The sequence below is a fragment of the Ornithorhynchus anatinus genome, chromosome X1 (assembly GCF_004115215.2).
Source record: "Ornithorhynchus anatinus isolate Pmale09 chromosome X1, mOrnAna1.pri.v4, whole genome shotgun sequence".
Lineage (NCBI taxonomy): Eukaryota > Metazoa > Chordata > Mammalia > Monotremata > Ornithorhynchidae > Ornithorhynchus > Ornithorhynchus anatinus.
Window position 1 is genome coordinate 117,566,198 of NC_041749.1, and position 23,268 is coordinate 117,589,465.

Here is a 23,268-nt window from a genome sequence, read left to right on the forward strand (position 1 = left end):
CTGTAAAATGGGGATTAAGACTGTGAGCCTCACGTGGGACAACCTGATTACCCTGTATCTACCCCAGCGCTTAGAACAGTGCTCTGCACATAGTAAGCGCTTAACAAATACCATTATTATTATTATTATTGTCTCTCAGTCTCTCTTCCCAGTGCCTAGTGTGTGTGCGTACGTGTGTGTGTATGTCCTGACTCCTCCCTCTTTCAGCCCCTCAAGGTGACCTCATTTTTTCCCTCTCTTTCCCCAGCACCCAATACAATATGTGTTGGGGGATGGGGGTGCTGTGTCCCCCACCAGACTGTCAACTCCTCAAGGGGAGGTACTATGGAGTGTGCACGTGTGTGAATCCTCTCTCCCCATCAATAATAATATTTGTGGTATTTGTTAAGCACTTACTATGTGCCAAGCACTGTACCAAGTGCCAGGGTAGATACAAGATAATCTGGTTGGACACAGTCCCTGTCCCACAAACTAAGTAAATGGGAGAATAGGTGTTGAATCCCCATTTTACAGATGAGGAAACTGAAGCACAGAGAAGAGAAGTGACTTGGCCAAGGTCACACGGCAGGCAAGTGGTAGAACCAGAATTAGAACTTAGGTCCTGTGAATCCCAGGCCTGTGCTCTTTCCAAAGCCATACCACTTCTAGCTGTCAGGGCCTCATGGTGCAGAGAGCAGTGTGGCCTAATGGAAAGAGTGCAGGCCTGGGAGACACAGGACCCAGGTTCTAATTCTAGCTCTGCCACTTAGAGAAGCAGCGTGGCTCAGTGGAAAGAGCCCGGGCTTGGGAGTCAGAGGTCAGGGGTTCGAATCCCTGCTCTGCCACTTGTCAGCTGTGTGACTGTGGGCAAGTCACTTCACTTCTCTGGGCCTCAGTTCCCTCATCAGTAAAATGGGGATTAAGACTGTGAGCCTCACATGGGACAACCTGATTACCCTGTATCTCCCCCAGCGCTTAGAACAGTGCTCTGCACAAAGTAAGTGCTTAACAAATACCACCATTTATTGTAGAAAAGCAGTGTGGCTCAGAGGAAAAAGCCCGGGCTTGGGAGTCAGAGGTCATGGGTTTGAATCCAGGCTCTGCCACTTGGCAGCTGTGTGACTGTGGGCAAGTCACTTCACTTCTCTGTGCCTCAGTTACCTCATCTGTAAAATGGGGATGAAGATTGTGAGCCTCACGTAGGACAACCTGATTACCCTGTATCTCCCCAAGCGCTTAGAACAGTGCTCTGCACATAGTAAGTGCTTAACAAATACCAACATTATTATTATTATTATTGCCTGCCGTGTGACCTTGGGCAAGTCACTTCTCTGTGCTTCAATTTCCTCATCTCTAAAGTGGGGATGAAATATCTGTTCTCCCTTTTCCTCAAGACCCAAAGGAGTGTGTGTGTGTGTGTGTGTGTGTCTGTGTGACTTCGTATGTGTGTCTGAGACAGAGAGAGGTTCCAGTGAGATGCTCAGCCCAGATAAGATCGGAATCCTGCCACTACTCCAGATGGATCAGAGCCCCTTCTAGGGAGAAGGAGGAGCATGAATAAAGCAGAGGCACCCTGGTCAGGAGATTTGGGGGTTCCAGGTTCTTCTGGTGGCCTCCCCGGACTTTCCCTTGAGTAGCTCCAAGGCCCTGGCTAGTCTCGCAGGCGCTCTCCTCCACCCCAGCCTCTGGCTGAGTCCTTCCTTCCCCGCTGCCATTGACATTTCCCATTAAGATCCCGAGGAAGGAAGGGAGGTGGAACCTGGGGAAGTACCTTCCCCCGCTCCTCCCCACCGAAATAAAGAACATGGGCTCGACAGCCCCCACAACTTCTAGTCTGACAACATCTTAGTCTTGCAGCAAGAGGGAGTTGGGATTGATCTATGGAAAACCATCCTGACTGCTGGGTGAGGAATTTGACCCAGGAGCAAGTGACTGAGGGAGGGTGTGAAGTCTTCATCTCTGGAGACATTTAGAAAAAAGAATGGAAGGTGGAGGCAGGAAGCTGGACTAGATGACCTCTTCCCGGTGCCGAGCCGGCACTGCAGAACAGCAACCCTCCCTCCCCAAGTGGACTCCTGGACCCCATTTTCAGGGGTTCAGGAGCAAGCAATCCCTCCTCCCTCCTTCTTCCCCTTGCTTCCTCGCCCTCCCTACCCCCCAGTGCTGCCACTGTCGCTCCCTGTGCTCATCACACAGCACTAGTCCACATTTGCCAGCAGCCAGGGAGGCATCCATCTCCCCAGAATCCCACTGGCACAGATTCATATTGCCACCAGGCAAAAGTTCAGACAATCCCCAGACATGAACAGACCAGGAGGCGGTCCTGCATTTGTTGGGAGTGAGGAGGCTAGGGGCAAGATGTTTGAGGGGAGGAGAGAGCTCTCCTGAGCGGCCAGAGGACCCCAGATGTGTCCCTAGGCTTCAGCCTTGTTAAGTTGGCGCCAAATGTCACATACTGTATGGAAAGAAGAAACTGCTCTCTCTCCTCAGGCCCCTCCTGCAGGGGGAGCTATTGGCCTGGGATATCAAGCACCTGCTGACATCACGGGTCCACAGCCAGTGACTGGGGAGGAACGGGGCCAGGAAGCAGGCTGTGATTTGGGCACCAGAAAAGGAGGGAAACTCCTGTCAGAGCCAGGAGGGACCCCATTGTGGCCAGGCTTCCGGAAGGGAAGGTCTTAGATAGAAAGGAGTTTCACCCAGGTCAGCAGGGTGAATGGACAGGGAAGGGCCTGGGAATGGCACGACCACAGAGGAGCTTCCCACAGAAGGATGGTGATGTTTCAGGGGTGAGATGGGGGAGGGGGAAGACCTGGGTTTAGACTCAGGACAAGTGTGAGGGCAGGGTAGGGCACGTATTTCCGGATCTGGTTTGAGATTTTGTGGTCTACCACTTCAGCAGCAGATGAAACAATTATATCCCAGTAATACTGGTTTCCTATGTAGGGCCAAAGACAGTCCCTATGAGCTCTCTGGGTGTGTTGGTGTTGCTGCTCGCCACCTTGAGGGAGGGGACTGGGCATTTGGCATTCTTCCAAAGCTCAGTAGCCAGCCTTTGGGTTGCCAGACTGGCGAGCTGAACGCCCCCTGCTCCCCTCCCCTCCCACCACCCTCATAAAGCTTCTCCTGCCTTTTGGGGAGTCCAAATCTAACAGTCATGGGACAGTGGCAGCAAATTCCAGGGCAATCTCAGGATGCGCTACCATGGAGCCTCCAATGGAGTCCCTACTCTGGCTGTTGGAAGCTGTGGGCACTGGAACTCTGGTGTGAAAACTGGGCATCCACCCTCAGAAAGTGACCAGATGTCTCACGGTACCACCATCCTTGCATTTGGATGACACGATCTGACCTCGTCACCTTGTCTCCCCACCCCTCCCCGGCACCCTCAGGGGCCCATCTGGTCCATCCTGCTGTCACCAGCCAGGACCACTCTTGAGCCACCCCAAGTTGGACAAAGGGGAAATCTTGTTCTTAAAGTTCCCGGAAGAAGCCTCCCAATCTGGGGTGTGCGTAACAACTCTCTCTGCCAGGAAGGTTTTCCCCCTGCTGCACTTGAAGACTCCAGTTGCTCATGGAAAAGCACCACCCTAGCGAGGCAGGGTCCCAGCTGCACAAGGAGCCCAAGAACAGAGCTCAGTGACCAGACTGGCCAGCCTGGGACCTGAGACACCTGGGGCATGACTGCCAAATTAGGTCACTGCCCAGGACATGGGTGGGTGCCGGAGTGGGAGGATCACCAGTTGGCCCCTACGAGATAGATGGGGATGAGCAAAGTCACTTCTTCACTCAGGGTGCCTTCAGCTGAGTGCTCCCTCATTGGAATGAGCTGCCCCACCCCCAGGACTCCACTCGCATACACCTGTGGGCACAGCCCAGGCTCACTGAAGGATATGAGTCAACATTTGTGCCTCCCCCAGCACCAGAAATCCGAGGCAGGTTGGAGCTTCCCCAGGGGCTGAGCCCGGCTCTCTTGGCAGGGTCCCTCAGGGCTGGCAAGGGCCAACTGCCTCTCCTGCCCATGCTACCAGCAGAGGGTTAGGCCAGAGGAGTTGGCCCTGTGGGAGCTGGCTTTCCTCCACCTCCTTACCTTCACACTTGTGGCTGGTCTCGCTCTGCCTGTGGCCTGCGGGGCATTTACACTCATAGGAGCCCACGGTGTTGATGCAGTTCCCCCCCTGGCACAGGCCGGGGATGGCTTGGCACTCATCCACATCTGTGGGAGGAAATGAAGCCAGTGGTGAGGGGCAGAGCTGGGTATGGGGTGGACAAAGGATGGGTCCAGAGCAGAGCTACCTTCCCAGGGAGCTTTCAGAGCATCACGAGGGATTCTTTAATGGGCAATGGGGAGAGAGAGGAAGGTCCCTCCAGCTCTGAACCCATCCGAGTGCCTCCCTCCCAGCCAAATCTTCTCTGTCACCCCTGGGGCCTCCTCAGAGACCCCTTCCCGAGCCATTTTCCCAGTCTCCTCGGCGAGGCCCCACTGCCTCACCCTGGCAGGCCCCGGTTCGGATGTTGGGGATGAAGCCACGACGGCAGGGATGTGGCTGCGCTGGGCACATCTCACAGGGGTGGCCCCAGGCTCTCCCGATGGTGGCACAGCACATGGTCTTGGTGCAGACGATGCCGCTCAGCTGTCCCTGGCACATCTGGTTGTTGACCTGGCTGAAGCAAGGTCCTGTGCGGTAATCTGGGGAGGGATAAGACACACACATGGCCAATCAATCAATCAGTGGTATTTATTGTGTGTTGACTGTGCACAGAGCACTGTATTAAGCATTTGAGAGAGTAGACTATAGTACAGAGCTGATAGGCACATTACTTGCCCACAAGGGGGAAGATAGACATTAAAATATACAAATAAATTACGGATATGTACATAACTGCTGAGGGGCTGAAGGTGGGATGACTATCAAGTGCTTAAAGGGTACAGATCCAAGTGCACAGATGACGCAGAAGGGAGAGCAAGTAGGGGAAAAGAGAGCTTAAGTGGGGAAGTCCTCTTGCAGGAAATGTAATTTTAATAAGGTTTTAAAGGTGTGGAAAATGGTGGTCCGTTGGATCTGAAGGAGGAGGGAGTTCCAGGCCAGAGTGAGGATGGGAGCAAGGAGCTGACAGCAAGAGGGATGAGATCGAGTAATAATAATAATAATAATAATGTTGGTATTTGTTAAGTGTTTACTATGTGCAGAGCACTGTTCTAAGTGCTGGGGGAGATACAGGGTAATCAGGTTGTCCTACGTGAGGCTCACAGTCTTCATCCCCATTTTACAGATGAGGTAACTGAGGCACAGAGAAGTGAAGTGACTTGCCCACAGTCACACAGCTGCCAAGTGGCAGAGCTGGGATTCGAACCCATGACCGCGGACTCCCAAGCCCGGGCTCTTTCCACTGAGCCACGCTGAGGTACAGTGAATAGGTTGGCAATAAAGCAGCCAAGTGTGTGGACTGGGTTGTAGTGGGAGATCAGTGAGGTAAGGAAGGAGGGGGTGAGCTGAGTGAGTGCTTTAAAGTCAATGGTAAGGAGTTTCTGTTTGATGCAGAGGTGGATGGGCTACTACTGGAGGTTTTTTGAGGAATGGGGAGACGTGTGCAGAAATAGTTCGTAGAAAAATTCTCCAGGCAGCAGAGTGAAGTATGGACTGGAGAGGGGAGAGACTGGAGACAGGGAGGTCAGTGAAGAGGCTGATCCAGTAGTCGAGAAGGGAAAGGAAAAGTTCTTGGATCAGCATAGTTGCAGTTTGGGTGGAAAGGAAAGGGCAGATTCTAGCCATGTTGTGAAGGTTGAACCAACAGGATTTGGTGACACTGAATGAGAGAGATGAGTTGGGGATAATGCCAAGGTTATGGGCTTGTGAAACAGGGAGGATAGTGATGTTTTCTACAGTGATGGGAAAGGCAGGAGGAGGACAGGATTTAGGTGGGAATTTGAGGAGTTCTGTTTAGGACACGTTAAGTTTGAGGTGTTGGCAGGACATCCAAGTAAAGATGTCCCAAAGGCAGGAGGAAATGCAAGACTGCAGAGAATAATAATAATAATGATATTCGTTAAGTGCTTACTATGTGCCAGGCACTGTTCTAACCGCTGAGAAGGAGAGAGATCAGGGCTAGAGAGGTAAATTAGGGAGTCATCCGCATAGAAATGGTAGTTGGAGTGAATGAGTTCTTCAAGGGAGTGGGTGTAGATGGAGAATAGACAGGGACCAGAATTGAACCTTGAAGGACACCCACATTTAGGGTGGGAGGCAAAGGAGGAGCCTGTGAAGGAGACTGAGAAGGAGAGGCCAGAGAGATAGGAGGAGAATGAGGAGAGGACAGTGCCAGTGAAGCCAAGGTTGTATAATGTTTCAAGGAGAGGGAGGTGGTTCACAGTGCTGAAAGCAGCTGAGAGGTCGAGGAGGAATAGGATGGAGCAGAGACCATCAGATCTGGCAAGAAAAAGGTCATTGGTGACCTTAAAGAGAGCTGTTTCCATGAATCTAAGAGGGCTGAAGCCAGATTGGAGGGGGTCAAGGAGAGAATTGGAGGAGTGGAAGTGGAGGCAGGGGGTATAAACTACTTACTCAAGGTGTAAATGGGGTAATAACTAGAGGGAGCCGTGAGGTCACTGGAGAGTTTTTTTTAGGATAGGGGATACATGAGCATGCTTGAAAGCAGTGGGCAAGAAGCCATTAGAAAGTGAATGGTTAAAGATGGTGGTCAGGGAGGGAAGAAGGGAGGGGGAAGTGTTTTGATAAGGTGTGAAGGAATGGGGTCAGAGGCTAGATGGAGGGGGTAGATTTTGAATGGAAGCAAAATCCTCTTAAGATACTGCTAGGAAAGATAGGCAAATCCAAGAGGGGAGAAGGGAGGGACTGGAGAAGAGCAGGAGAGATTTTAGGGATATCATGCCTGATGATTACAATTTTATCAAGAAAGTACAGAGCTGAGTCATTAGAGGCAAGAAATAGGGGGTTGGGGGGACATGGGGTTTGAGGATGGAGTTAAATGCCTGGAACAGCTGGTGCAGGTGATGGGTATGGGAGACAATAAGGAGAGAGTAGTATCATTGCTGGGTGGAGGAAAGGGAAGAGTTAAAGCAGATGAGGATAAACTTGTGATGGATGAAGTCTGCCTGATGTCTGGATTTCTCCCAACAGAGCTCCACAGCTCTAGAACAGGTGCAGAGGAGGCATACCTTGGAGGTGATCCAGGGCCGAGGATTAGTGGTAAGAGATCGGTGGAAGGATGGGGAACAAGGGAGTTGATTTCAGTGGAGGAGGTGGTGTTTGGGATGTCTATTTTTGTGTCAAGAGTTTCATATGGAGAACAAATGGAGCATGATGAATTTAGAAAATTGGAAGAGGTCAAAAGATCAGAGGTCTCTGGGGGAACAGGGCAGATTTGAGGGGAGGGTGTGATGGGGAGGAAGGCAGTTAAGGATGTTGTGGTTGGAGAGTGGATTTCAGAGTTGGTGAGGGTAGAGATTGTACAGTGAATAGAGATGATGAGATCAAGTGTGTTTCTTAGTTGGTGAGTGGGTGAAGTGGGGGGAAGCAGGAGGTCAGTGGAGTTGAGGAGTGAGAGGAAGTGGGCAGAGGAAACATTGTCAGAACATCCATGTGGATATTGAAGTCCCCAAGGATCAACGTAGGGATGAAGAAAGAGGGAAGGAATGTGAGAAATGGATCAAAATGGTTCAGAAAGTTTGATGGGGGGCTGAGGGGTGATAGGTGACTGTGACTAGTAACTGGAGTGGGTGGTAGAGGCGGATAATATGGGCTTCAAAGGAAGCAATGTTGCCTAATGGAAGGAGCATGGGCCCGGGAGTCAAATGACCTGGGTTCTAATCCCAGTTCTGCCACTTGTCTGCTGTGTGACCTTGGGCCACTCACTTGATTTATCTGAGCCTCAGTTACCTCATCTATCAAATGGGGATTAAGACTGTGAGCCCCATCTGGGACATGGACTATGACCAACCTGATTATCTGGTATCTATCCCAGTGCTTAGTACAGAGCCTGGCACATAGTAAGTGTTTAACAAATGCCATGAAAAAATTAGAAGGGAAAGAGAAAATGGGGGGGGGGGCGGGCAGGATGGTCAATCAATTGTATTGCTGTGCAGAGCCCTGTACTAAGCACTGGAGGGAAAGTTAAATAGAATATAGTTGGTAGACACAGCCCCTGCCCTCAAGGAACTCACAATGTAGTGGTGGAGACAGATAGGTAGATGGACAGCTTAGGGAAGCAAAGACACCCACCATCCCAGCTCCATCCACTCCAGAACTCAATATTTAGTGTTGTTATAGATTCCCCAAACCATTGAGTTCTCTTCTGCCCTTGGGCTTCTCCACCTTTCTCCTCCCCAACCTTCTGGTCCCTTTCTCCATTAGGGTGGGGGAAGACAGAGACTCAGCGTCTTAGAACTGAAGGAGAGCACAAGAGTTCATCTGGTCCAACCCCCTGCCTCCAGGCAGGTAAATCTTGGTGGTGATTCTCACCTGATGGATTTCTCCAGGAGATCCCTAAGCCTATCCACATCTACCCTCCATTTCCTTCCTCCTCCTGCTCTCCCCTTTTGGTGACAGGAGACGAGCCGAATGTGGTAAAAGTTGAGGAAGCTGAGGCCCCAGCTGGTGCCCTCTCCTGCCTTCCAGCACCAGGGCTCTGGATTCCCCCCTCCCCTACCTTGGCGGGCACAGCTGCAGCTGGCAGCTGTCCTCATCCTTGTAGGGAGCTGGAATGTATTTGCCATGGTCTGGTGCTTCAGAGTGGAGCAGGGTTTGGTCAGAAATAATCTTTCTGCTCATCAGAAAGTTGCAAGAGCTGTTGAAGGTAGACAGGTGGTGAAGGTGGTAGGGGTGCGGGGACAAAGTTAGGCTGAATAAGGAGTACCTGCTTCTGGTGGGGACCTGTGGGAACTTGAAAGAGGGACAGCACATTGGGATGGTTGGGAAACAGCCTGAATAATAACCATAATAATAATCTCTGTGGTATTGGTTGAGCGCTTACTAAGCACTTGATACAAGATAATCAGGTCAGACACAGTCCCTGTCCCACATGGGGCTCACGGTTTAAAGGGGAGGGAAAATAGGGATTTTATGCCCACTTTACAGATGAGGAGATGGAGGCCCAGAGAAGTGAAGTGACTTGCCCAAGGTAACACAGCAGGCCAATGGCGAAGCCAAGATTAGAATCCAGGTCCCCTGACTCCCAGGCCCGGGGTCTTTCCACTAGTCCAGGCTGCTGCTCCCGAGTCTAAGATCTGGCCCAAGGCCCAGAGAGGGAGAGGATATCTGAAGCCTGCTCTGGCAGCCCCACCAGTCCAAACTTTGCAGTATGGACTTCACTGGTTTCTACTCCTTAAGTGACTGGTGTGGTCCCTGAAGGGCCTTGGGATTACTGGGCCCAGCCCCAGAGCTAGGCCGGAAGGGAATGGCATCTTCTTCGTGGTGGGGGGGGGGTCTTTAAGATTGCTCCCAAATATGCTCCCACTCCCAGCTTTAATATTTATAATAATTATGGTACTTGTTAAACACTATGTGCCAAGCATTGTTCTAAGCGCTGGGGTAGATATGAGCAAATTGGGTTGGACACAGTCCCTGTCCCACAAGGGGCTCACACTCTTAATCGCCATTTTACAGATAAGTGAGGCCCAGAGAAGTGAAGTGATTTGCCCAAGGTCACACAGCAGACATGGGGCAGAGCCGAAATTAGAACCCAGGCCCTTCTGACTCCTAGGCCCATGCTCTATCCACTAGACCATGCTGCTTCCACTCTGGGTCCACCGGACCAACTCAGGAGAAGGGTAGATTAGACATAGAGCAGGGAGGCACTTTTTTGGCCCTGTTAAAACCAGCACCAACATTCCCAGTCCTGGGGACTGAGCAATCATCCCCATTCCCCTATTTCTTATTCTTACAGAAGCCACCGTCACCTGCTACAAACAGGTTGGCCAGCAGATTGTCCTCATCTCTCTTAGGGAAGAAGTTGACCTAAGGGGCCTGGGAGAGAACTCAGAGACAGGCCGATGTGAAAGACCAATCATTTGGGTACATGGCAAAAAGTGGGTCACTAAAGGGAAAAGCTACCAGCAGCTGCCTGTCAGTTTGCTTCCTTCTTATGTCCCTGGGATGTGACTCCTAGTGGGGGAGGGCCACTAGGGGTATGAGTACCACATGCTGAAAACTGGATGACTTTGTAATTTCTTTCTTTTCTTTCTTTCTCTTTCTTTCTCCCTCTCTTTTTTTCTTGTCTGCCTCCCCCTCTAAATTGCAATCTTGTTGTGGGTAGGGAATGTTTCTGCTTATTGTTATATTGTACTCCCCAAAGTGCTTAGTACAGGGCTTTGCACATAGTAAGCACTCAATAAATGATTGAATGAATGAATGAATGAATGAATGAACTTCTGAGTGGGGGAGCCCCTGACAGGCAGAATCAGGGAGGGAGGGAGGATGGGAGGGGAAGTTTGCTCCCACCCGGGAAAGCCACAGGCATGACAAAGATTCACACACCACTTCTCTAATCCTGTTCCACGAGAGGGGCCAAGGGGCCAAGCAGGAGTGGCCCAATTACCCATCACCCTCCTGAGGGGTTCAAGGAGAGTGACCAGGCCAAGCTGCCCCGGGTGCCCCGAGAGGGGGGAGGAGGAGAAGGAGGCCAGTGAGGTGAGGGACGTGGGGAAAGAGGGGGGAGGGAGAAGTGGGGCCATCCTGAGGCTGCTCCCCTGCCCCCATTCTAGCCAGATCCTCTGAGGCCCTCAAAGAAAAGGCCCTTTCAGACGCCCCCCGCCCCTCCACCCCTTGCCAGTAATGTCTAAAACAGCCGCGCACAACTCAGACCGTATGTTTCCCTTGCAGAGTTGCCAGAAGCCCCTTGTGGGAGAGGCCCGGTCGAGATGAATGTTTTCCTTGTTCAATGGGGAGAAAGAAGAGAAAAAGGCAAAGCAGGTTTCCTCCATGCTAATCAAATTCCTTCTCACAATAAACAAGGCTTTTGTCTGGGGCCCTCCACAGTCCCAGTAGGAAGAGGAGGAGGACGAGGAGGAGGAGGAGGAGGAGGAAGAGAATTTGGGCCCCTTCTGAAGTACCTCTCCAGGCACTCAGAGCACCAAGGGGGTCCAGAGGCCTCTCTCTTGGGGTTGAATCATCCCCATATGGTGGACACAGAGCCCCCACTATCCTCTCTCTTCTCAGAAAGGGGATTCCCAGTGGGTGGGGGGGAATGGAAGATTCCAGGAGGAATCCCAGACCCCCTAAGGCGGGAAGGGATCACAAGTGGTCCCCAAGTCCAGTCCCCTGCCTCCAAGCAGGTGAACAGCTAAAACCTCTGGACAGAAGTTGGTCAGAGGGACTGGGGTACAGGGGAGGAGCTGAGAGCAAGGTGGCTATCCAGGAGCTCTGAAGTCCCAAGAGTGAAAAGCTGCTCTGCTTCTCCCAGTTAGCCAGCTTGGTAACCGCCCCAGATTTCCAGGAAACCTATCCATCCCTCCAAGGAGACCAGACTTGGGGCTAGGGGGAGGTGCCAGTCTGCAGGGAACATGGGGCCTCAAGCCCGGGTCTGTTCACATGACTTCTTTCTGACATTCTTGGATTGGCATTGCAGTGTCCTGGGCAGCAGGAGGGAGGGAAGGGAAGCAGAGGGGACAATAGGAAAGCTGAGGGGAGTGAAAGGACCTGGGTGAGGTGGACAGCTGAGCCTTTTATTGGGCAGGGATTGTCTCTATCTGTTGCCAAACTGTACATTCCAAGCGCTTAGTACAGTGCTCGGCACACAGTAAGTGCTCAATAAATACAATTGCATGAATGAATGAATGAAAGTGGCAGAGGGGAGGCCAGGGCTGCTTCTCTGAACAGGGTGACTCTTGGGAGTGAACCATGTCCTCAGCTCCCACATCATCCTGGGCTTCACTGGTTTTGATTTTTGGCAGGAAGGAAAAGTCTGCTTCCTCGGTTTCTGGGGCTGATCATTCTAGGGGCAGGGAAACCCCTCAGAGAATGGGAATTGGCAGCTGGAGAGGCTCTCAGTTTGGGGGAGGGCTTCCTGCTTGAGTTTGCCAGTTTCCTGTTTCCTGTTCTCGCCTTCCCTTCACCTGGGAGCCCCTTAGGGTCCAAGTCTAGGGTCCTTCCCGAGGGCATTTTGGGGAGAGAGATGGGATCAGCAATAGGGAGAGAGGGAGGGAGAGAGACTGGCAGGGCAGGAGGGAGCTCTTGTAGAAAAGCACAGAGAGAGAGAGAAGAGGGACATTGAATAACTTGGCCAGTTTCTACAGACTGTTCTGGGGAGCACCCTGACAAGCTGTTCTCCCTGTTCATGGAGGACCACATAGGAGGAAATGGGTTGAAACTGCAGTAGGAAAGAGTTGAGTTCGGCAGAAAGAAGAACTTGAGGGCCACCCAGAAGATTCAGCAAGTAACCAAGAGAGGGTGTGGGGGACCCTGGATATCTTGAAACCTTAAGCAGACTCATATCTGCTTTAACTGGGCTGGAGGCTGGGAGCCGGACCAGATGACCTCTTGAATACCCTTCCAAGTCAGGGATCCCAGATTCAAGGAGGACAGACAGATTCAGGAAACGGCCCAGGAAGAGGCAGTGATATTCCTCGGGATATGTATATGTATCTCGGCCTCTTCCATTCTTAAGTCACTTATCTCCCTCTACCAGCCCATCTGTCCTCCCACTCCAGGCCTGAATTCAACTTCTTTCTCTGATCCAGTAGAGCCACTGCACAACTGATGCGCCGATGGAAGAGGTGGATAGGTTTTATCATACTCTCCCATGGCTCTGACCCTGAGATTTCTGAGGGCCTGAATGGGGAATCTACTATGGAAAGCCTGGCTGGGGGCCATCTGGGGAAATCCAACTCAACCGTGGATCCAAATTAGGCTTGGTCCCAGCTCTCCCCAGGTGCCCGGCTCAGCGTCTGTTCGTCAGAGAAGGGGGAAGTGCATGAGGGGGATACTCCCTTTCAGACTGAGCTGGCCTCTGCAGGCACAGGCTGAGGGACCCACCCACAGAGCTGTGTGTGTCACCATCAAAATCTAACACTGGGTTTACCACCGCCCCCCCCCCAACACCCACCCCACAGGAGGTCACAGGAATGTCCAGCAAACTTCCATCCCTTCACCCGGCAAATGCTGTTTGTCTTGGCTGGGGATGCTTGTGTACACAGCTGAAGACGTTGTTTTGTCTCCCTAGTGCACGTCTGGCCCCCGCCAACCCTCCTGGGCTTTGTTAAAAACGCTCTCTTTATTTAAAGAATTTTCATACATTACCAGTCGTCTCCAAAAACTGCAAAAATCAGTGGTTTTTTTTTAAACCTCCCCTCCTCTCCTTTTCCAGAGATCACTTCCTTTCCACATTTTCCAGATTCTTTTCATAAACAGTCTCGTTCTCATAGACCTATGAGCCCCCCAGAGGGAAGAGGGTAATCTGTCAAGAGGCTCCGGGGTCCCGGAAGGCCGGGTTTGGGGCTGGGCCCGGGAGAGGGAGTTGGGGTGGGGGTTGGGCCATTGTAGAGCTAGAGTGTAACACGATCTAAAGCCCCCTGCCCATCCCCCCACCCACCCCCACCACTGGCCTCTAAACCCGAATCCCACGGGGCCCCTGGCGGCGTTGGGTCTGGGGGACCCCCTAGCTCTGACAGGCCAACAGAGAGCTGGGATGGCCGAGAGCTAGAGAGTATCTCATGGATCACTGCCCAGGCAGGAGAGGCTGGAGCAGCAGCAGCGCAGCACTGAGGCTTGACTTTGGCTCCGATCCCTGCGAAGCCGCACTACTAATCCTATCTCGGGTGCGGGGGGGAGGAGAGCAGATTTCCAGGAATCTGGGTCTCGGGGTTTTTTTAAGTGGCAGCAAAAGGCAGGAGTGGGTTGAGATGGAGCCAGAGCGCCCTCCAGAGCTGGGAAGAGCTACATACCCCCACACCCCACCAGGCGGGAATCTGCCCCATGGGAGAGAGCAGGAGGGAAGATGGGGAAAAGTCTCTGTGTGTTGGCGGAGCGGGTGAGTGGAAATGGAGGTCGGTCAGAGGTAGGAGAGTGGTGGGGTGGGAGAGATGAGAGGGGTGTGGTAGAGGGGAGATGGAGGGGGGTAAGAGAGTGGAAGGTGGTGGGAAGTTGGGTGGGGTAGGAGAATGGGAGTAGAGAGGTAGAGAGGTGGGGAAGGGAGGCAGAGGCATTTTTGTTTTGTTATCTGCAAATCCACATTCACCCCCGCCTCTCATTCTGGCCTCATTTTATCAGCCCCGAGAGACCCCACGAGCCAGCCAGGAGACCCAAAGCACATTCTAGCCCTGACCCCTCCTCCGCACACTCACACGCACATGCACGCACGTGCCTCCGTTCCAGGTCTCGAGACCGGTCTTACCTCTCTCACACTGGGGCCCGGTGAAGCCATAGACGCAGGCACAGCGGTTGGGGCCAATGCAGCGACCCCCGTTCTGGCAGCCATTTTCACAGACGGCTGGGAAACAGGAGGAAAATAGGACATGCCTGTAAGAGCCCTGGCCTCTCCAGTGGGGATTTGCTTGGGAAGCCCCAAGGGAGACAGTTTTCTTGATGTACAAGCAACCTGCCCCTTTGAAGCCTTAGCAGGTCTAGGGATTAACTCCTCCTCGAAGGGCACTTGCAGTCCCCAACTCTCCCCAGACTCTGTAGACGAATTTGCAACCCCATCCCGTTTGGGGGCTAAATACATCCTCAACCAGTCCCACTAAATTCCCAGTGAGCAAAGACCTGTGTGGTCCATGTTAGATATGAGACATCATCCCTGCTCTCAGAGACTTTACAAGCTGAATTTATCTTCCTCCCCGAACCGCCTCTTTGACCTTTCCCCAATGCCCGTAACCTGTGTTCCATGTCCAGAGCTCAGCTGCTGTTTTGAAGTCTCGCTTTCAGCAGAGTCAGCCATAACATGCCTTTTTTTTAATGGTATTTGTTAAACGCTTACTATATGCCAGGACCAAGCGCTGGGGTAGATACGAGTTAATCAGTTTGGACACGGTTCATGTCCCACATGGAGCTCACAGTCTTAATCCCCATTTTACAGTTGAGGTTAATTGAGGCACAGAGGAGTTACATGATTTGCTCAAGGTCACACACAGATAAGTGGTGGAGCTGGGATCAGAACCCAGGTCCTCTGATTCCCAGGCCTGTGCTCAATCCACCAGGCCACACTGAACCTCCTGCCTGCATTACAGCAACAGTCTCCCAGCTGGCCTCCCTACCTCCAGCCTCTGCCCACCCTAGTCTATTCTATTCACTGATCTTCCCCCAGCATCAATTGGATCACATCCCTCTCCATTCTGGATTCTAATCTCAGCTCTGCCATTTGTCTGCTGTGTGGCCTTGGGCAAGTCACTTCACTTCTCTGTGCCTCAGTTACCTATCTGTAATACGGGGATTAAGACCATGAGCCCTGTGTGGGACAGGGATTGCATCCAACCTGATTAACTTGTATCTATCCTAGTGCTTGGTACAGTGTCTGGCATATAGTAAGCACTTCACAAATACCATTAAAACTAAAAATAAAAACTATAAAAAAATTCCTCGGATTCCAACTGCTGCTCAAATCCAATTAAAATGCCCGACCAAGGGCTTCAAGGCTCCTTATCAACAGACACCCCCAACACCCCCATCCCATATCTAGGAACCCTCTTTTCCCAGCACCTTGTACTCAAAACTTGGCCAGACAAATCTCCTCACTCTGCCCCTCTGTTAAAGTGTAAGCTCTGTGTGGGCAGGGCATGTGTCGCTTGTTTTGTACTTCCCAAATGCTTCATATAGAGCACTGCATCCAGTGGATGCTTAATAAATGCACTCATTAATAATGTTGGTATTTGTTAAGCGCTTACTATGTGCAGAGCACTGTTCTAAGCGCTGAGGGAGATACAGGGTAATCAGGTTGTCCCATGTGAGGCTCACAGTTAATCCCCATTTTACAGATGAGGTAACTGAGGCACAGAGAAGTTAAGTGACTTGCCCACAGTCACACAGCTGACAAGTGGCAAAGCCGGGAGTCGAACCCATGACCTCTGACTCCGAAGCCCAGGCTCTTTCCACTGAGCCACGCTGCTTCTCATTACAACTACTATTACTATTCCCGCTGCCTGGAATGTTCTTCCTGCTCCTGAAAATGAGTCTGTGGGCTCAGAATAGTGTATGCATGGCTAAGTGTATGGTGGTGTGTATTTATGAATGTTGTGCGTGCATGCAGGCTGAGTCCGAGTAGCAGTAGTAATATTTACTGAGCATCCATGGATGCAATGCACTGGACTAAGGACCTTCCTCCCTCTCAAACACCTCCTTCCTGCTTTTTCTTACCTCTGCCCAGCAAGGGGTGGGTAACCCCCTCCCCATCCCCATTTTGGCCATGCCTTCCTCCAATCCTGCATGAACTGCAGCAGAGTTAGGGGCACTGTAACTGTGTTCCCCTGCTCCCCCAGGGGTATGCCTGAGCAAATTCATTCATTCAATTCATTCAATCATACTTATTGAGCGCTTACTGTGTGCAGAGCACTGTACTATGCACTTGGAACATACAATTCGGCAACAGAGACAATCCTCACCCAACAATGGGCTCACAGTCTAGAATGCCACCCTTGCCACACTTTCAGATGGCTCATGCGGGCACATTTGCAAATGTGTGATTGTATATTTTGCCTCAGTGGCATTCACTGATGCTAGCTTCTGCTTCCCTTCAAGGCCTCCCAAAATACCTCTCTCACCCTCACCCCCTGTCCATGCCCTGCCCACTCCAGTCTCTAGACTGTAAGTTTGTTGTGGGCAGGGAATGTGTCTCTTATATTGTTGTGTTGTACTCTCTCAAGGGCTTAGTACAGTGGCCTGTACACAGTAAGCACTCAATAAATATGATTGCTTGATCTCACACATTCAGGGGTGGTCAGCAAAGAAGCCACACTAAGCATCCCACCACCCCTCCCACACTGAGGACCTTCCTTCCATCCAGCAGCTCGGCAGTGGCAACTCCGAGGGGCTCTGCAGACCTAATCTCATTAATGAGAAAGAAAACAGGATGTATCCAGCCAGGCCCTGTATTGTATGCCTCCATAGGAAAATAAACTGAGGGAGGAATGAAAACATGAGCTCATCTGAGGCCCCCAGCACTTGGGGATGATCTGACTGTTTCCTGCCACCTCAAAATGGCTTTTTGGTTGTGAGGAGAGCCACATGCTGGGGGCACCTTGTTATCTGGATAGCCCTCGGTCCTGTCCTCAGACAGAGATGAGGTTCAGTGGGTTGGAGGCCGCTCCTGTCCGGAAGCCTGCTCTTGTGAAAAGATGTGGAGAATTTCAAACAGGCCACAGGGGGTGGAGGGGGTCCTGTACTGGTGCGTTCTACAGGAGCTTTCACAGAGGCCTACCTGTCTGGGTTTCCAGCTGCAATTTCCTCTCAGACCTTCCTCTACAAGGGTGCTGATTTATATTGGCTTAATAGCCCCTCCCAGATTTTGAGGTGGACAGCAGTCGGCACAGACTCCTCCCGGCTGGTGGGATGACGTGGGGTAGGGTGCTTAAAAGGCAGAAGCTGCTGCATTTCGGCCCTCGGCGGCTTCTACCAAGTGCCAAGCCAGCCGCGGATTCAGTGAGCAACCTCATTCAATCATATTTATTGAGCTCTTACTGTGAGCAGCGCATGGTACTAAGTGCTTGGGAGAGTACAATATAGCAATAAACAGACACATTCCCTGCCCACAGTGAGCTTACACGCCCAATAACCCCGATATCAGTGGCCTGCAGTGTTGCTGATGGCCCGCCTGGCTGGCTTAGAGCCAAGGTAAGAGCCGCTGCTGGCGGAAGGACAGCCGCCCCCAGGAATGGATCGTCTGGCTGGAGTAAGCCAATTGCGGGGGCTGTATTCTGCCCACTCCTTCCTTTAAAACAAGCTTGCAGATAGGTTCAAAGACCTACCAGCCTGCTGATCCCACACTGTTTCTCTAGGCGCAAAATCAGCATTGGCTTTCTGGCTAACTTGGAAGCAATCGGTCAATAAGGCCTGAAGGCCCACAGTGGGCAGAGCCCTGTACCAGGCGCTGAGGACACCAGCTTAGAGGACAGATCCAGCCCCTGCCCTCAGGAAAAACCCTGTCTGCTAAGGGGAGGCAGGACAGACACAAAGACGGTCCCCATCGATATAGCCGAGAAGACCCAGCCGTAATAGGAATGGACAGAGTGGGTTGGCGGTGATCCTTGAAGGTTGGAGACAGGACAGGGAGAATCAGGGAAGTCTTCCTGGAAGAAGTGACCTTGAGTCGTGCTCTAAATTTAGAGAGGGCAGACAAGAGGAAGGATGCTATTCCATGTAAAAGAAGGGATGTTTGGTCACAGGCTCGGTGGTGGGAGAGGGAGGTCCAGGTATGAGGGCCTACAAGCCGAGGTGGCTGGAGACACCAATGGCCCAGGGTCAGGTTAGACTGTAAGCCCATCAATGGGTAGGGATTGTCTCTATCTGTTGCCGAATTGTACATTCCAAGCGCTTAGTACAGTGTTCTGCACATAGTAAGCGCTCAATAAATACTATTGAATGAATGAAAGGTTAGCCCTCCAGATCCCAATACTCACGCTGTCCACAGTATGTCCCGGTGAAGCCTTTCTGACACAGGCAGGCTTCTTCGCTGCAGCTGCCGCCATTCATACATCTCACACTACAGGTTTGCACTGGGGAGAGGAGGAGGGCAAAGTTAGAAGAGGTTACAATCTCTCTCAAGCTTTTGGTCAGGAATTCTCTGCCTGCACCAGGGAGGGGACAAAGTGAGCCTCCAGCCTCCGGTCGCCAAGCTGCAGGGAAGTTCTGGCTTCCATCCCTTCCATAGCCGGCTGCTCTGCTTCTGCCCACCTCTATCCCTTCACTTTAAGAGCAGTACAAAGCCTGGGCTCTAGTCCCAACTCCCTTAAGTCTCTGGGTGACTCTGGGTGGGTGGCTTAACCTCTCTGGGCTTCTGTTTTCCCATTTATAACTTGAGGGAGAATAATTTCTGCCCTTCCCAGCCTCACAGGGACCAGCTGAGTACAAATGAGCTAATGCATGGAAAGGGGCTTGGACCTTTAGAGGTAAAAGGTGTACAAAATCCAAAGGGATATTAGTTGTCATTTGTTGTTATTTATTCTATGGAAATATACACAGTCATATTTTCCCTTTTTTATGATGTGCATATTATATTTTTATTTCTCACACTGTCACCAGTTTGAACCAAGGTCCCTTGAGGAGCTGACAGTCTGATGGGGGAGATAGGATGACATACACACACACACACACACACACACTAGTGGTAGTTGCATGAATGGGACAGAAGGAGAAGACCCGAGACTTGACAATCTGGTGGGAGACCCAGGACTCAAACACATAGACCCAATCAATTCATCAGTGGTATCGATCGAGCACTAACTGAGAACAGATTTTCATGATGCTGTATGGCTAGAATGTGGTGGCAGGAAGGCAGAGTTAGGGAACATTCTTCCAGTAACACATGCCTGTATAGCTAGAGCGTGGCATCAGGTGGGCAGCAAATGCCAACTCTGTTATATGGCACTCTTCCAAGTGTGCTTAGTACAGTATTCTGCCCTCAATAAGTGCTCAATCAATGCTACTGATTGCTCTATTTATCAGATTGGAAGAAACAGTAGCGCGAACAGGTGTGGCCTGAGTTTTCCCAATCATGGGGTTCTGTACGAATGCAACCCTCATGTTAGAGGAGATCCTTCCCAAACCCAACTGACAGAAACATAGAAATGTACCCAAAGGCCCATAGAACTGGAACCAGTGAAACAGGGGACCTAAGGTTTCTACGGTTTCCACAAGGAGAAAAGGCTATACCAGAGAACGGGTCAGTTTGAGAGCTGAGTCCCAACTTTATGTGCTGGTAGTGCCACAAGCACTTGAGGACTCCCCTTCTCTCAGAGCCAAGCAGTGAGACCTACTAGAAAGAGAATGAGACCAGATACCCAAATTTCCTGTGTTCTAAACAATCCACCTCATGGCAATTACTCTGTGCTTACTGTATGCATAGCAGTGGACTAAACACTTGAGAAAGTACAAAACAGCAGAGTTGGGAGATGCACACCTGCACACAAGGATTTTACAGTCTAATCCCAGATCTTTTTTGTGTGGTACTTACTAAGCACTTACCATGTGCCAGGCATTGTACTAAGCATTGGGGGAGATACAGATAGTCTGGTTGGATTCAGTCCTCGACCCATATGGGGCTCTCAATCTAAATCAGAGGGAGGAGGACTTAATATCCATTTTACAGATAAGGTAACTGAGGCATAGACATTAAATGAAATGCCCAAGGTCACACAGCAGACAAGTTTGGGATTAGAACCCAGGTCCCTCTGACTTCTAGGTCTGTGCTCTTTCTCTAGACCTTGCTACTTCCCTATACCCAGCTCTGTTACAGACCTGCTGTGTGACCTTGGGTGAGTCACTTTCCTCTTTGTGCCTCAATGTCCTCATCTGTAAAAGGGGGATTAAGATTCCTGGGTTCCCTCCTGCTTCAACTTGTGAGTCACCTATGGGACAGGAATAGTATCTGATCTGATAATCTTGAGTCTACCCCAGTACTTAGCACAGGACTTGGAACTTTGCAAATGCCTAATAAATACCAAGATTATTAAATCCCCTATGATGGAGACCCTCTTGCCAGGCCTTTATCTCTTCATCTGACTTCCTCCAGCAAAGCAGCTTCAAAGTTGTCTTGGTGACAAAGGAGGGAGAAGAGGAGAGGGTATGAGGAAAAGTCCAAGGGACCAGACATCCCAATTTTGGTGAGGCAGCCCAGAAATTTGGGGGTCTGTCTAGCTCCTGCTTTAGGTTCTTTTGGACCAATTTGGGTCCTGAAAAACCTGAAGAAAAAAAGTTTGTCTGGGAAGCAGCATGGACTAATGGAAAGAGTTCGGGGCCTGGGAGTCAGAGGATCTGGATTCTGTTTAGACTGTGAGTCCGTTGTTGGGCAGGGATTGTCTCTCTATGTTGCTGAATTGCACATTCCAAGCGCTGAGTACAGTGCTCTGCACATAGTAAGTGCTCAATAAATACGATTAAATGAATGAATGAATCCTAGCTTCATCATTTCCCTGCTATGTGACCTTAAGTCATTTCACTTCTCTGTGTCTCAGTAACTTCATCTGTAAAATGGGAATTGAATACCTGTTCTCCTACTTACACTGTGAGCTCCATGTGGGACAGGGCATGTGTTAAATTATATATTATAAGTAACCTATTTATTCATGTTAATGTCCGTCTCCGCCTCTAGACTGTAAGCTCATTATGGACAGGGAACGTATCTGCTAATTCCGTTGTACTTTCACAAGTGCTTAGTACAATGCTCTGCACATAGTAAGCACTTAGCAAGTACCATAATTATTATTATTATTATATGCATCCACATCTCAGCTAATGGCATTATGGAGACACGGAGGGAGGGAGGGAGCTGCTGCTGCCCAGGTGGGCCCACATCTCACTTCTTCTTACAAAGGAGAGGAGGGGCCGGGGAAGAGAGGGGGAAGGAGGCTACAGTTACCCTGAAAACCTCAGGGTTCATGGATCTGGGCACCCAGAGTTGTCAGTCACCAGGGGCTCTGGCAGAGACATGGCCCATTTCACCTGGGCCCAGTGCCACTGCCTCTACAACCTGAACAGGAAAGGCAACCTGGACCTGGGTGAACTGGCCCACCCTAAGCTGGCTACCTGCCGGGGCAGCTGGACCAGTCCCCCGTTCCTGACTGTGAATCCGTTGTTGGGCAGGGATCGTCTCTATCTGTTGCCGAATTGTACATTCCAAGCACTTAGTACAGTGCTCTACACACAGTAAGCGCTCAATAAATATGATTGAAGGAATGAAAGTAACAGAGGACACTGGCCCTCACCTCACAGCCCCTCTTCTTCCCTAGGAGAGGCTGGCAGCACATTTCCTCGGCAGGCCTAGCTCTTGCTAGCATCCTGGTCTCAGTCTTGTCACACAAGAGAGAGAGAGAGTGATGAGGAGATTGCTGAGTCACTCCAGAGGAGAGGGTTCCATTGGGCTGTGTCCCCCCCCAACTCTTTCCTCTTGTAGTTTGCCCTAATTCCATCAACTTCATCCCAGAAAGGCTCAGGCCCCTTCTCAGCAGCAGACATCCCCCTGTTGGAAGTCTGTCTTCTGATTTCAAAGCCTAGACCACCACGTTTCTCTCCCCTGCCTCACCTCTGGCCTGCTCTTCTCTCTCTAGGGTCGGCCATCTTAGAATGGAAGGATCGGAGTGGATTGAGGTATCACAAAATGGCTGCTCTCCCCCTCCCTGGGGTCCACCCCAGGAATAAAGACCTTCTCAGCATGTCATCCAACGCCTGCCTCCAGAGGTGGTTTCCGGACTTTGATTTACCTCCCTCTAGCTGCCTTTTAGTATCTGCTTCCTGCCATGGGCCTCAGCCACCCCCTCCTCAGGTTTTCCTCTTCAACGGACCTGATTTGAGCTGGGAAGGGGAATGGAGATCAGGTTTTCCTTCCATTAACTCCAATCCCAGAGCTGGGAGTTGGGGGACTTCAAGAGGTAATGGGGCCCTGCCCCAGTCTCTGGGTGGGTGTGCAAGTGCCCGAGAGCGTGGCATATTTCACTTGAGAATAGAGTGGCCATTCATCCGGTTTTACAACAGAGAGTCCCATTTTCAGCTGGTCTCCCCCCGTCTGGTACAAATTTGATTTCAGACACTTTTATGACGGCTACTTTCATTTTCAGCGCAACAGCTCCTGTTGCCAGGCTGCGGGGCTCAGTGGCAGCACTAGGGATCACCTGGGAGAGAGGCGAAGGCCCTGGAGCAATTGGGTGTGTCAGGGTCCCCTGGAGAAGCAGTTCTGACTAATTCTGGATGAATCGGGAGGACTGCTACAAAAATGGCGGCCGGATGAAGAAATAACATCATGCTATGTGCCGACGTAGAGTGTTTGAAGCCATATGTGTAGGTTTTTTATGGTATTCATTCAATCGTGTTTATTGAGCACTTACTGTGTGCAAATCACTGTACTAGGCGCTTAGTATTTGTTAAGTGCTACATGCCAGGTACTCTTCTAAGCGTTGGGATAGATTCAAGGTAATCAGGTTGGAAACAGTCCATGTCCCACATGGGGCTCACATTCTTAATCCCATTTTACAGCTGGAGTAACTGTGACCCAGAGAAGTTAAGTGACTTGCCCGAGGTCACGCAGCAGACAAGTGGCAGAGTCACCTGGATCTCGAGGTCTGGTTATTTGGAATATCATCCAAATGATGACACAAGACACATCATGCATGATGCTTTTTTCACATTCTGGCCCATCAGG

General features: G+C 51.1%; 1 protein-coding gene across 1 annotated transcript in view; it reads right to left on the reverse strand.

Moving 5' to 3' along the window:
* The window catches only part of FBN3 (fibrillin 3), a 100,402-nt gene that overhangs the window by 51,882 nt on the left and 25,252 nt on the right, over positions 1-23,268 (reverse strand). Inside the window, exons 5-8 of the mRNA XM_029051471.2 lie at positions 18,536-18,631; positions 14,323-14,418; positions 4,469-4,666; positions 4,067-4,192 (exon numbers count right to left, since the gene is read on the reverse strand). Of these exons, the coding sequence (XP_028907304.1) occupies positions 4,067-4,192; positions 4,469-4,666; positions 14,323-14,418; positions 18,536-18,631 (516 nt within the window). The remainder of the gene's footprint in view (positions 1-4,066; positions 4,193-4,468; positions 4,667-14,322; positions 14,419-18,535; positions 18,632-23,268) is intronic.